This window comes from Sciurus vulgaris, assembly GCF_902686455.1.
Source record: "Sciurus vulgaris genome assembly, chromosome: 10".
NCBI classification, from domain to species: Eukaryota; Metazoa; Chordata; class Mammalia; order Rodentia; family Sciuridae; genus Sciurus; species Sciurus vulgaris.
Window position 1 is genome coordinate 142,724,231 of NC_136470.1, and position 14,732 is coordinate 142,738,962.

The window sequence follows — 14,732 nt, forward strand, 5'->3', positions numbered from 1 at the left end:
CCGCCCCGGTGCCCAGGTCTCCTTGCACCTGACATGGGCTCCTCCTCTTTCCCTGTCACTCCCCATCACTGCTCCGGGGCCCAACCTCAGTACCGGGGCTCGGGATCTCCCCTACGGCTGCCGACACTAGCCAGTTTCATGGGCTAGAGAAGCCACCATGCCCCTGAGCCATGCCACCCAGGACGCGCAGGGTCCTGTTAAGTCTGCCCAAAGCCATCTGACCGTGTCGTGATCCATCTCACCTCATGCGGTACCAACCTGGCCCTCAAGACACAAGGAGTCAAGACACACATTCCCTGTCCTCAGGGGACTTCCAACATGGTCAGTACGACAGACAAACAGGAGCAGAAACTGTGGGATCTGTGCTCGAAGGCGTGGCACGGGGACAACGGAGTTGCTGCTGCGGAAGGACAGGCGGTAGGCAGGCGAGGCACAGGAGGACTGCAGGCCAGGCGAGGCAGAGCTGCCCGTCCCGGCAACGCAAGGAGAGTGCACAGGACTGGAACTCAGAGGCAGCACAGCAGGCCCGAGACACCGCCCTGCTGGCCGGTTCACACACACAGACCGGAGGCGGGCAGAGTGCAGTGTGAACAGCGGCCACACTCCCGAAACATCGCCTGCTGCAGATGCAGCCTCCTCGTTGCTCCTGCGCCCAGAAATAAAGCAAGACCCGGACAGCACGGCCAGCTATGCCAGCACATCCCGGTGCACCAGCAGCACCTGGATCAAAGAATGAAAATGAAAATCGCTGGAGTGATCAGACGCCAGAAAGTAAGGTCGAAGGGAAGCCGTGCACTCGGCCCACAGACAGCCCCGGTCTTCCTGCATGTGACATCCGTGGGGGCGGCTGCCGCGTCAGACTCTGCCCAGTTGCTGCAGACCGCAGGGACGGGGCGGGCAAGAGCCCTCGCAAGCCTGCGGAGCACTGTTGCCTGTAGCCGTTCCATCCTTTCCTGAGCAGCGTCCGAGGCACCCGTGTGGGCGGGCTGCGAGCTCTCCTCCTGCACTCTAACTGCAGACAACCAACTGTGATGGTCACGCCACGTCAACCAACTGTGATGACAATGTGACATCAACCAACTGTAATGACAATGCGACATCAACCAACTGTGACGACAATGCAACGTTTAGCATGCGCCAGGCGCTGTCCTGAGTGGTCATGCACATCACCTCAGACGCCCCCAGGAGACAGGAGCGAAGACCGCCATGCTCCCCTCATGAAGAGGAAACCTCTACCCCTCACACAGAGGGGAGACCGAGGCACAGAGAGCGCGGGGATCTCAGCCAGACCACGCGGCAGGGCAGCCCGTCCTGGGGCCAGGACCTGCGCCAGGTGCCCCCCCAGCAGTGCTGACTGCAGGAGTTCAGATGGAGTGACAGCGTCTGCAAGGCCAGGGAAATGATGACCACATTTGGTCAGGTCTTCTGGTTGCAGTAACAAAACAGCTGCCCTAGACACTGGGCAGCTGGGCCTGCAGACCAGGTGCTCCCGGCAGAGACGGGCTCCAAGCTCCCCTGACCGTCGTGCCAGACTCCGGGAGACCAGCACTGGGACTGCAGTTTCCACCTTCCTCTCTCTTCTGCCTTCTCCACGGGGCTCGGCTCTGCGCTGCCACCACTGATCCTTCCTGCCCCTTCTGGCTCCTGCCCTCGCCTGGTGTGGCCGTGTTATTTCTACGGAAGTGACTGAGGTTTGGTGGGATCACAAGGGCCCTGACCTGAAACCACATTTGCTGGCCCTTGACCATGGACCTCTGGCCTCCAGAACTGAGAGGCAGTCAGCCTTCTTCAAGCCATACAGCTGTGGCATTCTGTTACAGCAGCCTGCAGAAACTAATACACTCCCTCGGTGGTTCCCCTTCCCACGTCAGCAATCTGAGTCTTCTGAGGCTGAGGTCAGCTTGGCAGCAACACTGGTTCCTCTGGGGGCTCTGAAGGAGTTTGGGGGAAAACTGAAGGAGGGTGATGTGGTGGAGAACTGGGGGCGGCTTCCAGTGAAGAGATGGCGTTTGAGTGTGGCTCTGCCGGAGGAGGACCCAGCGCTGCTCCGCCTGAGCGACGGCCAGAGCCACAGCCCTGAGGTGGGATAAGCTGGCTCTTGCTGCTGCTTTAACCTTTACCATGTTAGCACACGACAACGCCAAGGCCGAACTCGGCGGCTCCAACAGCACCTTCGCCCCTTGTCAAGCTCCTTCCAACTATAGAAGAGAGTCTTGGGGGCCTGACTCCCTGCCATCTCCCCAGCTGAACCCCTGAAAGCAAACATTTGTCCAGCAGTTTTGTAACCAAATGAAAAAATAACAAAAGCCTTGGTGAACTTATGAAGGTGGACAAAATACATGAGCACTTTTGGAGCATCACATGAAGTGGAAAGCAAGAGGCAAACGTGTGCAGAGAAAGCAGGAGCGGGAACATGGCGAGACGTGAACCGTTTGCCTCAGGGCAGTGGACAATGAAGCCTTTTTTTCCTTTCCATTTTTATCTCCTGCACTTCCAACTTTTCTGGAATGGGTGTGCATTACTCTTTAGTGACCGGGCTTTGGGCTGGAAATACGCGACCAGGTGAGGCAGGACTGGCCAAGTCCTGGTGTCTTCTGATTCTGCCCTCTCTGCTCCAGGACATCTCACGGGAGCGCTGTCCCCTCTTCCTCCCCACCCTGCTCCCCTGTCTCTGGACTCCCAACAGCCCGGGGCTGCACTTCAGCCCATGCCCAGCACAGAGCCCTCGCCAGGTCTCCTCACCGCTAGGCCTCGGCTCCTGCCCACTGCGGAGCCGCTCGCCCTGGGCTCCTGCCAGCGAAGCCAGCAGAGAGCAGGAAGGTCGCAGCCTTTCCGGCGGCCCTGTCTCAGGAGGAGCCCCGCCTGCACGCATGGCTGCTTCCTGGTGGCGCTCGGGCTCCTCCTGTGCCAAGGGCTCTCTCCTGGCTCCGCGTGGCCAAGGCCCACTTCCTCGTGGCCCTCCGCGGGACCCTCCACGGGACCCTCCACCGACGCCCCGCGCCCTCTCGGTGGCCCTCTGACCCAGAGGCGGGGACCCAGGGTACAGTGGCCCCAGCCGCCAACAGCACTGGCTCAGGGTCTTTAGGTGAACCCCGCGTACTAAAGGGAACTAATGGCAGTCTGCAGAGGAGGAGAGGGAGGGCTGGGCCTGCAGCGCGGCTCCCCTCCAGGATGAATGGCATCTACTGTGTGCCTGCAGGGACCCTCCAGAGGTGACGAATTGGGCTGGGCTTAGAGATGGAAAGGGACGAGGCCAAAGGGACGAGTGAGAGGCCGTGAAGCCAGGGAGCTGGAGCAGGGAGGGGAGACCCTCAGCCTCCAGGGGAGATGAGGAGACCACCTTTCCTCCCAGGCAGTCCCACATAAAGGGCTAAGGACAGAGACCAAGCGGCTGTCGCTGCTGGTTCAGAGGCACAGGGGGCTTCAGAAAGCACCTCTGTGAGGAGCTGGTGAGGGCAGGACCTGCCGTTCGGAAAGACCTCCAGGCCGGTCCTCAATCAGTGATCATGGAGGCCGCTGTCCCCTTCTGTCGGCCTCCCACCCTGCCTCAGAGCAGGGCTTTACAAAAGTACACCGTGCATCCTGCAGGAACCTGCTGGAAAGCCTCCAGAACATTCTGCATGAAATAAGAAGTTTGTCCTGAACGAAAATTCACCCTCTTGCTTTGTCAGCGTGGTGAGTCCTCAGAGCCTAAGGGGAAGGTGGTGAGCAAACAGCAGGCGCCACAGCGGAGCACCGCCACAGGATGCTTTATGCTGGGGCAAGACGGTCTCTAAGAAATCCAGCTCTCTCCTTTCCCTCAGGAAGTGTCTGGCGCCCCCACAAGACATTACTTTACAGATTACAGAAGCTGACAGTATTTTCTAAACGGAATTAAGTGCTCCTGAAAAAAAAAAAAAAAGCAAGATCAGTTCTCAAAAAGAAAATTAAAGTAATAAATTTGATCTCAAAACATCCCTGTGGAGTAAACGGAAAGGTGCTGGCTGGTATTCCAGTTTGCAGATCAAGGAGCGGAGGCTAAAACCTCAGTGGTACTGGAGTCGAGGCTCCCTGGGAGCGGGCAGGGGATGCGGTGCCGGGCACGTCCCTGAGTGGCCCAACAGGAGAGCCTCGCCGTGGGGAAGAGACCGCCCTTTGTGGACCTGCGGCCCAGGGAAGGAGAGCCCCGCGACTGCAGGGCCGAAAGCTCCCAACCAGGGGCACCCGAGAGACCAGGAGCGCGGGGCAGCTGCGCCGGGCCGAGCGCGGCGGGGCGCCAGGCACTGCCCTGCTCTCTCCTGGGCCTGGCGGGCGGCGGCTGAGGAGCCAGGCAGCGAGCACGTGCCTCCTCCTGAGCCGGCGCCGGCTCGGCGCGGCTCCCGTGGAAGGGCTTCCGGCATCGGGGTGCTGGGGAGGCGGCGCAGAGGCGGCGGGCCCACCCCACCCCCGGCTGTTACCGACCAGAGCAGGACGGGCTGCTCAGCGCCCACGTGCCCTCCCCGAGCCGGCTCTCCCGTCCCGTGTCCAGCCTCTTCCCAAGCAGCCCAAAGGTCCCAACTGCCCCGCCAGCTGCAAGCCTCCTCCTTTCACAAGGGCCGTGATGCCCTCTCTGCCCCAGGAGTGCGGGCAGCGTGCTGCCCCTCACTGCTCCGTCCTGCCCTTTGCCTGATGGCTCGCTGGACTCCTGCCGGATGCTCAGGTGCCGGCCCTCAGTGAGGCCATCCGTGCCCAGCACGTGGAGGCCTGGGTCAGGCCGTGCCTGGTGTCTTCAGTGTGACGTCCCTGTCCCTCAGAGCCCTCTCGGCGCCCTGTCCCCTGGGTGGGAAGCGGTGGCGGGAAGCGCCCTCTTGCTGCACAGAAACTCCCCAGGCAGTAACAGCTCGGAGAGGTCGCGACCACCACTGGACACCTGTCCCGAGGCACCTGCTCCGGCAGTCCTGCTGCCCAGCCACTCCCCCGCCACCCCAGGAACCCTGACTCCTCCGAGGATCTCTCTCGCCCCTCCACTGAGACGCGGGGCTGCAACAGGCAAGCGCTCCCCGCGCCGGCTCCCAGGGCCCCCGGGTGAGAGGCGCTGGCAGTCAGAGGCAGCCACGCCGCGCTCCTCCATATCCACAGACCCCGGGACGCTGAGGCCGCGAGAGGTCCAGGGACCACCGGTCACCTAATGTAAGGTCAGCCGACGGTCGGGCCACTCTCGTCCTGTGCACCTGCGGGGACAGAGATAGTTCACGGGCGGGGATGCGCCTGGGGTAGAGCTTTCCCAGCTGGTGAAAGGCCCCGGGTTCCATCCCAGAAAGAAAGGAAAAAAAGAGGAAGGAAATGGAAAAGGTCGTGAGCCCTGGTGGGAGGAGGGGCCCGGCTGCCCAGCGCCTCCGGCCTTCTCCACTCCAGGATGGACGGCACACGCGTGCGCCGGATCAGGACTCGCGCAAAATGCAAGGGACGCCGAGAGAGCCCACGATAAAGATCACAGTTCAGGCGACATCTTAAAATACCAAATAGGCCCACGACGCCCGCGGGCCGCCACCTGTCTTCATAAACGGGGTTCCCCTGAAGCTCCGCGCGCACCTGTCCACTCAAACCCAGGCTGCGCACGTGCGTCCCGACGCCGCCTCCTGCACCGCCGCCCGAGAAAAAGGAGAAAAAGAACAGAAAAGAAGGCCGGGCTGCCGGGAGCGCGGGGCGGTCCTGCGCGCTCAGCCGGCTCGCGGGCGGCGCGGCCGTTGCCCCGGCGACGCGCACAGCAGCGGCGCCACCCCCGGCGGCCACCCAGCTGGCTCCCAGCGCGCCATGGCGGACGTGCGCTCGCGTCGCAGACTGCGAAAGAGGAAGGAGGGCCCGGGGTCGAAGAGGGCCTCGGCGCCCGAGGAGGAGGAGCCGCAGGAGGAGCCGGAGGAGGAGCGGGCCGTGCCGGGCCCCTCCGCCGAGTTCAGCGACGACGACCTCTGGAAGGTCGTGGATCTCGTTGACAGCAAAGAAGGCTTCCTGGCCTCGCAGCCCCGCTTAGCCAGCGTGGTCAGCCCCAGTCTGGGCTCCACGTCCACGCTCACCCAGCAGTCGAGCGCCTCGGAGAGCCAGGCGTCTGGCTCATGGACGCCGCCCAGCGAGAGCCGCACGCCGAGCCAGAGCCCGCTCTCCAGCACCTCCTCCCGGAAAAGTAACGCCCGGGCCGTCCTGCCCTGGGCCTGCCCCTGCCCCTGCCCCTGGGCTGCCCCTGGCCTTGCCCCTGGCCCTGACTCCGGCCCTGGCCCTGCCACTGCCCCTGGCTCCTGCCCCTGGGCTGCTCCTGAACCAGGTCCTGCCCCTGGTCCTGCCCCTGGCCCTGCCCCTGGCCTTGCCCCTGTCTCTGGCCCTGCCCTGGCCCTGGCCTTGCCCCTGGCCTTGCCCCTGCCCTTGCCCCTGCCCTGCCCCTGCACTGCCCCTGGCCTTGCCCCTGACCCTGCCCCTCCCCACCGGTCGCCCCCGCCTCGCCCTCTGCTTTCAAACGCTGACGGCACCCGCACAACCAGCTGGCTCAGGTCCACAGGCCTGTTGTGAGGACTCAGGGTGTGGACAAGTCGCTTGGCCAGGGTGCGGCCAGGGTGCAGGGCTCGTCCACTCCCAGAGCCCTGCAGAGGGCACCGCACTGGCTCTCGGTGGCTCAAATTCCAGTAACAGAGGTGCTCCGGCCATTTCCTTTGTAAGAGGCGGAGCAGTTGCTCAGAGGAGGGGGTCCCGAATGCCCAAAGTCGACATTTTGGCCAGGGTGGCGCTCTGCTGGGCCAGTCCCGCGCATTCCAGGATGCGTGCTAGTCGAGCCAGGCCCACAAAGAAGTGTCTCCAGACAGTGCCAAGTGCCCCGTGGGTAAAGCGCCCTTTCAGGAACCCCTGATTTAGAAAGTGGCTAAATTTTTAAATGTTTCATTCAACAGGTTTTCCTAAAATATTCGAAACATTTAAGAAAGACACGTCTGAAATAAATTTAGATAGGTAAGAAAATGTTTTCAACCTTCATATTTTTAAGTCGATAATGTTTACCTTTTGGATAAACATGGTAGGTAGAGTAAAAGAACCCAGAGCACTTACAACTTATTCAAAACTTTTTTTTTTTTTTTTTTTAATCTAGACACTTTGAAAGCGCTTGACAGTCCCTGCCTGTCTCCAGCCATAGGGCTGCCTCCTCACTTGCCTCTGTAAACGCAGTAAACACGTGTACAGAGTAAGTGCCCTGGAACTTAGCACACGGGTCCCTCTTGGTTAAAGGAAAGAGTACAAAGGACGCCTGGTGGAATTTACAACTCTCTCGTCCTCTTTCTCTTTTAGACTTAAAGTGGTTTAACTATAATAGGGACGTACAAACATCTTCAGAACATCCTTATGGCACCAAGGCTGGTCCATAATCTTCAATTACTGCTCACCTAACTTTGCTTTTATTAAGCAGCTTTGAAATTCTTAAGTGTAAGGAGAATTGTGCTGTCCCACTATGTTTTTTTATTTATCCTTTTAGTTCCGTTTTTAAATGAAAGATAATATATACATGGCTAAGAAATTAAAGCATAAACCGGGTACAGTGGTGTGCTTCTGTAATCCCAGTGACTCAGGAGGCTGAGGCAGGAGGATCACAAGTTCGAGGCCAGTCTCAGCAGCTCTGGGAGGCCCTAAGCAACTTAGTGAGACCCTGCCTCAAAACAAAGCATAAAAAGAGTCAGGGATATGGCTCAATGGTTAAGCACCCTGGGTTCAATCCCTGGTACCATTAAAAAAAAAAAAAAATAGAATTAAAGTACACAAAGAAACAAAAGTGAACCTCTCCACACCCTTTTGCCCCAGTGCCACTCCTCAGAGTTAGCACACTGTTAAGTTTGTTTCCATTACAATTTTAAATAAATTTTTATTCCTTGACTTATCCATTTCTTTTTTGGGGGTTGGGGGGTACTGAGGATTGTGCTCAGCCACTGAGTCACCTCCCCAGCTCTATTTTGTATTTTATTTGGAGACAGGGTCTCCCTGAGTTACTAAGCGCCTCGCTTTTGCTGAGGCTGGTTCTGAACTCACGATCCTCCTGCCTCAGACTCTGAACCGCTGGGATTACAGGTGTGCACCGTGGGGCCCAGCTGATTTATCAATTTCTGATATGACTATCGGCTTCCTACCTCTTCATGTTCGGCAGTTATATTATGTTTAGTCTCTCTATGCTTAGAACTTTTAAGTATTTAAGACTTTTAAGTCTCAGTTTTAGTATCTATCGAATGTATTATAAAAAATCAGCTCATTAATGAATTTCTGCTTCCATCTCTCACCTCATTTCTTCTAATTAACAACAAATTAAATAGTATAACAGATTATAGTAAAATACAGATTCATATGAAATCATATTACTTTATTACGTTTGTAGGATATTTTTCTTTGTTACAATTAACCTTCGAGCTTTGGGGAACACCTTGATTCAAAGACTGGAAACCAATAGAGAGCTAGGCATAGCGTGCACACCTGGAATCCCGGCGACGTGGGGCTCAGGAGAGGATCACAAGTTTGAGGCCCAGCTCAGCAATTTCATGAAACCCAGTCTCAAAAAATATAAGGGGCTTGGCATGAAGCTCACGGTCAGAGTGCCTCTGGGTTCCAGCCCCAGGACCAAAAAACAAATACATAAACGAATGAAAAGAAAAAAGAAATGAACGATACTCAATTTCCTATTAGGAAAGCAATGTGATCTGCCTCCTGAGAAGGGGGTTTCTTTTTTCTTCCCCACATTTGGGCGTTGGTGCATTGCAGTTGCACATGGGTGGGATTTGCTGCTACAACGTGACAATACGATCTGGCCACTGCCGCTCCTTGCTCTCCCCACCTCCATTCCTGTGACCCGGAAAGCAGGCTGGGGGTGTCCTTTCCTCTCGTCCTCTGACTTCCCTCTGATTTTCACTGGACCCCCCCCCCCTTCTCTTCCTTTCTCCTCTGTAGCTTCCACATGAGAGAACATGCACGACCCTTGACATCTGAGTTTGGTGTCTTTCGCTTGTCATGTCTCGTGTTCCATCCATTTTCCTGCAAAGGACATGGTTTCTTCTACCTCTGCGGCTGAGGAGAACCCCACTGTGTAGACGCACCCCGTTCTCTTTATCCATTCATCCCTGGTGGACCCCGAGGCTGGCCCAGCGTCTGGCTGTTGAGATTGGGCTGCCGTACACACAGGTCGCGCGCATCGCTGTAGCACAGACTTTTTTTGGGGGGCGAGCATCGCTGTAGCACAGACCTTTTTTGTGGGGAGGTGCTGGGGATCGAACCCAGGGCCTTGTGCTTGCAAGGCAAGCACTCTCCCGACTGAGCCATCTCCCCAGCCCCATTCTTTAGGATAACTTCCAGGGAGCACTGTAGCGGGTCCTGCGGGGGTTCCATGCCTGACTTCCATGCTGATTTCCACAGTGTTGTACTGATTTACAGTCCTGCCCTAGCGTGGAAGTGTTCCTTTTCCTCCGTTCCTTCCGCAGCATCTATTGTGTGTGTGTGTGTGTGTGTGTGTGTGTGTGTGGTGCTAGGCATGCACTCCACTGGCTGAGCTTTCTCCCCAGCCCATGAACATCTATTATTGTCAGTGTTCTTGATGGCGGCCATTCCGACTGGAGTGACATGAAATCCCAGTGTGTTCTGACTTGCGTCTCCCTAATTGATGATGACGGTGAACATTTTTTCTTGTATTTTTTGGCCATTTGTATTTTTTTATTTTGAGAAGTGTCTGTCTGATTCATACATCCATTTATTAATTGGGTTACTTTTTATGTTGAGTTTTTTGAATTCTTTACATATGCTAGATAACGATCCTCTGTCAGAAGAGTAGCTAACAAAGATCTCTGCTTTTCTGTAAGGCTGTCTTCCCATCTTTAATTGTTTCCTTTTCTGCATAGCAACTTAAAAAGTGGAATTTTCAACTCAGTTGTTTTCCATTTATCTTTGTTTTGTTGCTTGTTTTCTTTTGGGTACTTGGGATTAAACCTGGGGCACTTAACTGCTTAGCCATATTCCCAGACCCTTTTTATCTTTTTATTTAAGATAGGGTCTTGCTAAGTTGCTGAGGCTGGCCTCGAACTTGAGATCCTCCTGCCTCAGCCTCCTGAGTGGCTGGGATTCCAGGCTTGCTCCTCCAAGTAATGAAGTCATATAACCTCAATTTTTTATGCGTTGGGCTCAATTGTCACCTTTTCTTGATTACCATCTTTTTTTTTTTTTTTTTTTTGGCGGTGCTGGGGTTGAACCCAGGGCCTTGTGCTTGTGAGACAAGCACTCTACCACCTGAGCTAAATCCCCAGCCCACTTTCTTTCTTTTATTCCATTTCCTTTGCTGGAGAAATCCCTCAGGTGACTTTTTCACATAGGTCTCATGGGGAGCCAAATTTCTGAGCTCCTGCCTGGAAGTTTCTCCACTTTGCCCTCATACCTTCTTTATTAATGATATACCTTAGCAGAAAAGCAGAGGTTCAAAACTCCTTTCCCACAGCGCTCTGAGGATGTTGCTCCCTTCCCTCCCAGTACAGAGTCACTGACTCTCAGACCTTTCAGAGAGTTGGTGGCCAGCGCCCCATCATCTTCCCCCTTTCTGATGTTCCTATGTAGCCCTTGTGCAGAGTGTTTTCATTTTGTGACTCATATCTCTCCTTTCTGAGAACCGGCTGTTCTCTGCTGATATTCAAAATCGTTTTCCGAATCTCCTCGCGGGCACTGCTGCCGTGTGTGTATCAAGGGCACCTAACGCTGTGCCCCTCACTCTGGGTCAGCTGCTGTGGGCAGCGCATTGCTCATCCCTCAGTCACTGGTGGCCCTTGGTCTTCCCCGGTCTCCTGTGGATGACTGGCGGTGGCTGAGAGGCCCGCCTGCCGCCGGTTAGTTCTGTTGCCTCTCTGGGTTGCACGGGGTCTCGAGGCTGCTGGGCAGCTGGGGGCGCTCCTGGAGTCCCATCCAGGGTGGAGTGTCTAGGCAGAAAGCGGTCAGGCTGAGGAGCCCCGCCTTTTCTGGCGTTGGACAGGGACGCCCTCCTTTCTGGCTGAAGTCAGCGCGTCCTGAATGCCCTCCTCTTCGGGTCTGATGCCTCCCCAGGATCACTAGCTGAGAAAGCTGCTCTGCAGTTCCTGTGGAAATAAGGGCTGCCAGTGGCCCTGCTGGAGGAGGGAGAAGGGGCTGCCTGGCCAGCGCTCCCGGCCTCCCTATGCGCAGCCCCTCTGGCCTGCCCTGCAGCTTGGGCGAGAGGCTTTTGCTCCCTCTCGGAAGACTTTCTCCACTAGCCTGGTGCTGCAGGAGTCTCTGCTCTGGTCTCCGGGGCTCTGTAGGCATGTGTGGCCTTCCTCCTAAGCACTTCTTCAGCTTTACTTATCCACCGTCATGCCTTGCTTTCCAGGGGTGGTTTCAGTAAGATCCTGGCAGGGGGAACAGGACTCTGTACTCAGCAGACATCTTGACCTGGGATTCCTATGCGTCATTTCAAGTCCATGTGAATCTCTCTTTCCTGGGTCAGAATTTTAATTTCTCCTCATAAATATTCCTAAAAAGATGCTTTTAAAAATATATATTTTTTTTTCCAGAAGAAATCAAACCGTTTGCTCATGACATGATTCTATATCTAGAAGACCCCCAAAACCCCACCAGACAACATCTAGAGCTTATAAATGCATTCAGCAAAGTAGCAGAATAAAAGATCAATACCCATAAATCAACAGCTTTCTTGTACTCCAACAGTGATTCAGTTGAGGAGGCAATCAGGAAAACCATCCCATTCACAATAACCTAAAGAAAAAACAAACAAACAAACAAATAAAAAACACACACCTTGGGAATTAATGTAACCCAGGAGGTAAAAGTGCTCTCCAGTGAAGACCTCGGAAGATGGGAGGCCACCCTGCCTTGGGACAGGCAGAACCGACGTGGTCAAAACGGCCATGCTTCCAAAAGCAATGTGAGGTTCAATCCCCATCAAAACGCCCATGACATACTTCATAGAACTGGAAAAAATGATTCTTAAAACAACTGGAAGAATAAGAGACCCAGAATAGCCAAAGGAATACTGAGCAAGGAACGTGCAGCCGGAGGCAGCACAACGCCTGATCTGAAATCATAGGCAGCGGATAACTGAGACGCATGGTGTGCCACCGAAGTGGACATGAAGACCAACGGCACAGACCGGAAAACAGACCCTCAAACCTGCGGCCTCTGAAACTTGATGAAGGTGACAAGAATGGATTGTGAAGAAAAGTCAGCCTTTTAAACTGGGAAAATCGAAGAGACGGATGTAGAAAAATGAGACTGGACCCCTATCTCCCACCCTGCTCAAAACTCAAAGTGGATCCAAGACAGGAATCTGACCAGAAATTTTGCAACTGCCAGGAGAAAACATAGGGTCAGCACTCCATCATGTAGGGACTGTATGTTCCCACGTGGCCTCCTTAACAAGACTCCTGAAGTGCAAGAATAAGACCAAGAACCTGTAAGTGGGAGGCCGTCCAGCCAGACACTGCTGCACAACAAGGAAGGGGTCAGAGCAGGGAGAGCCCACAGGCGGGAGAGGGTCTCCACCAGCTACTGCTCTGGCAGGACAGTATGCAGCATATATGCAGAACTCACAAAGCAACACCCAGGAACAAACAACCCAGTCAATAAGTGGCCAAAGAGCTAAACAGAAACTTCTGAGAAGAAACACAAACGGCCAACAAATATATGAAGAAAAGGTTGCACATCTCTAGCAATCAGGGAAATGCAGATCAAAACTAGACTAAGAGCCAGGTGAGGTGGTGCACACCTGTCATCCCAGCAGCTCAGGAATCTGAGGCAGGAGAATGGCAAGTTCCAAGCCAGCCTTAGCCAAAGTGAGGCACTAAGCAAGTAGTTGAGATCCTGTCTCTAAATAAAATACAAAACAGGGCTGGGGATGTGGCTCAGTGGTCGAGTGCCCCTGAGTTCAGTCCCCAGTACAAAAATAACAATAATAATAAGATCCCATCTCACTCCAGTCAGTATGGCGATCATTAAGAATACAGGTGACGGGCTGGGGCTGGGGCTCAGTGGTAGAGCACTTGCCTGGCACATGTGAGGCCCTGGGTTCGACCCTCAGCATATAAATAAATAAAATAAAAATGGAGAATACAGATGGTAACAGAGGCTGGTGAGGCTGTGGGGGAGAGGTACACTGGTATGCTGGTGGGCTGCAGACCAGTGAGGCCTACCTGGAAAGCAGTATGGAGGTCTCTCACAAGACTGGGCATGGGACCACCACTTGGCCAGCTCTCCCACTCCTACTTATCTTTTCCCCAGAAGACCTGAAATCAGCTACAATAGCACAGCCACCTCAGCGTTCACGGCAGCTCGATTCACAACAGCAGAACCATGGAATCCACCCAGATGTCCCTCAGTTGAGGAATGGATGAAGAAATCGTGACCAACATACATGTACATTCATTCTACTTAGCCGTTTAAAAAAACTGCTGGTGAATGGACGGAAATAAAGACTATCATCCAAGTGAAATAAGCCCACCCAGAACTCAAAGGTGGACAGTTTCCGCTCACATGCAGAAGCTAGAGTAAAATAAAGCAAGGGGAGGGGCCTTCCCGACGGGAGGCCAGTGATGGGAGGCCAGTGATGGGAGGCCACCGTCCTGTGCGGGCGAGCGCACAGGCAATCCCACCTGCACGTGTGAGTGTCGGGAAGCCACCGGACACAAGTGAAGAGGCCAGGCCAGCGGAAGGAGGGCGGTCGGGCAGGGGGAAGGGGCTGCCGGGCTCTGGTCTGAGAAGTAGGATGTGTTCCCAGGGCACCTCTGGCGGGCTGGACGAGGCTCCTAGCGCTTTGTGGTTCTGCTGTTTTCGTTTTATTTCTAAAGAAACACGACCTGTCACCGTTGGAAATGGGCGAGGCTCACGAGCAGAGGCCTGCAGGGAATCACGGGTTCTGGGGTGAGAGGTGCCCTCGTGGCCTCGAGCCCCGGCTTCCTTGCCTCCCAAGTGCCCTCTGAGCTGGGCCTGGGCTCTCAGGGACGCTGCCTCTGTCACCGTCCTCCCTCTTCACAGCGTCCAGCAGCAGTGTCGGGACTTGGCTAAAGGGAAAGGGCTCTAAATGAGCGCTGGGCTGACTTCTGCTCACTGTTGACTGGAAGGAGACCCAGCGCCACGCTCGCTGCACCTGGGGACTGTCCACCATGGCTCTCCTCATGGTCCCCAGAGCCTGTCGCTCAGGAGGCAGGTAAACAGGGCGCCCCAGAGGCCTGCGCAGGTGGCCTCCGCAGAGGTCTTTGCCTGGAGCAGGGCACAGTCAGCTCAGAAGCAAACAACCCAGCACTTCCTGGTGCACTGGCCGAGGAGCAAGCCATCAGAAAGGAGGCCGGAAGTGAACTTGAGGCCTGGACAGGCAGGAAGGTGAACTTGACCACATTGTCCAAAAAAAGTTGTCGGGTTACTTTAAAAGATCTAGCAAGTTACTCCGTGAAACTGACAGTCAAAGAGGTGCAGGATCACAACCTTGCAACAAGCCACCTTGCTCCTCGTTGCCAGTCGGGCCTTCTGTCCATGGGGCTCCAACTAGGGACCCCACGACTTGGGAAGAACAGTCTGCTCCACTGGGGCACCTGGGCAGCCCCAGCCCTTCAAAGAACTGGATGATGTTAAGTTGTTGCAGATGACACCTTGTGCGTACCTCACCTGGAGGAGATGTCCACAGGCTCACAGCACCGTGCACGCTCCGCCGGACGCAGCGCTAGGGAAGCCACAGGGGGAGAGAGGAAGACCTTCCCCGGGAT

The 14,732-nt window shown here is 55.4% G+C and overlaps 1 protein-coding gene across 1 annotated transcript in view; it reads left to right on the forward strand.

Annotated features, from left to right (window-relative positions):
• Window positions 1-2,413: 2,413 nt before the first annotated feature.
• ERICH6 (glutamate rich 6) overlaps window positions 2,414-14,732 on the forward strand; it is a gene marked incomplete at its 5' end in the record, with an annotated part of 34,727 nt that continues 22,408 nt past the window's right edge. The window contains 4 exons of the mRNA XM_079100454.1: window positions 2,414-2,430; window positions 4,598-4,691; window positions 5,485-6,139; window positions 6,894-6,951. Of these exons, the coding sequence (XP_078956580.1) occupies window positions 2,414-2,430; window positions 4,598-4,691; window positions 5,485-6,139; window positions 6,894-6,951 (824 nt within the window). The remainder of the gene's footprint in view (window positions 2,431-4,597; window positions 4,692-5,484; window positions 6,140-6,893; window positions 6,952-14,732) is intronic.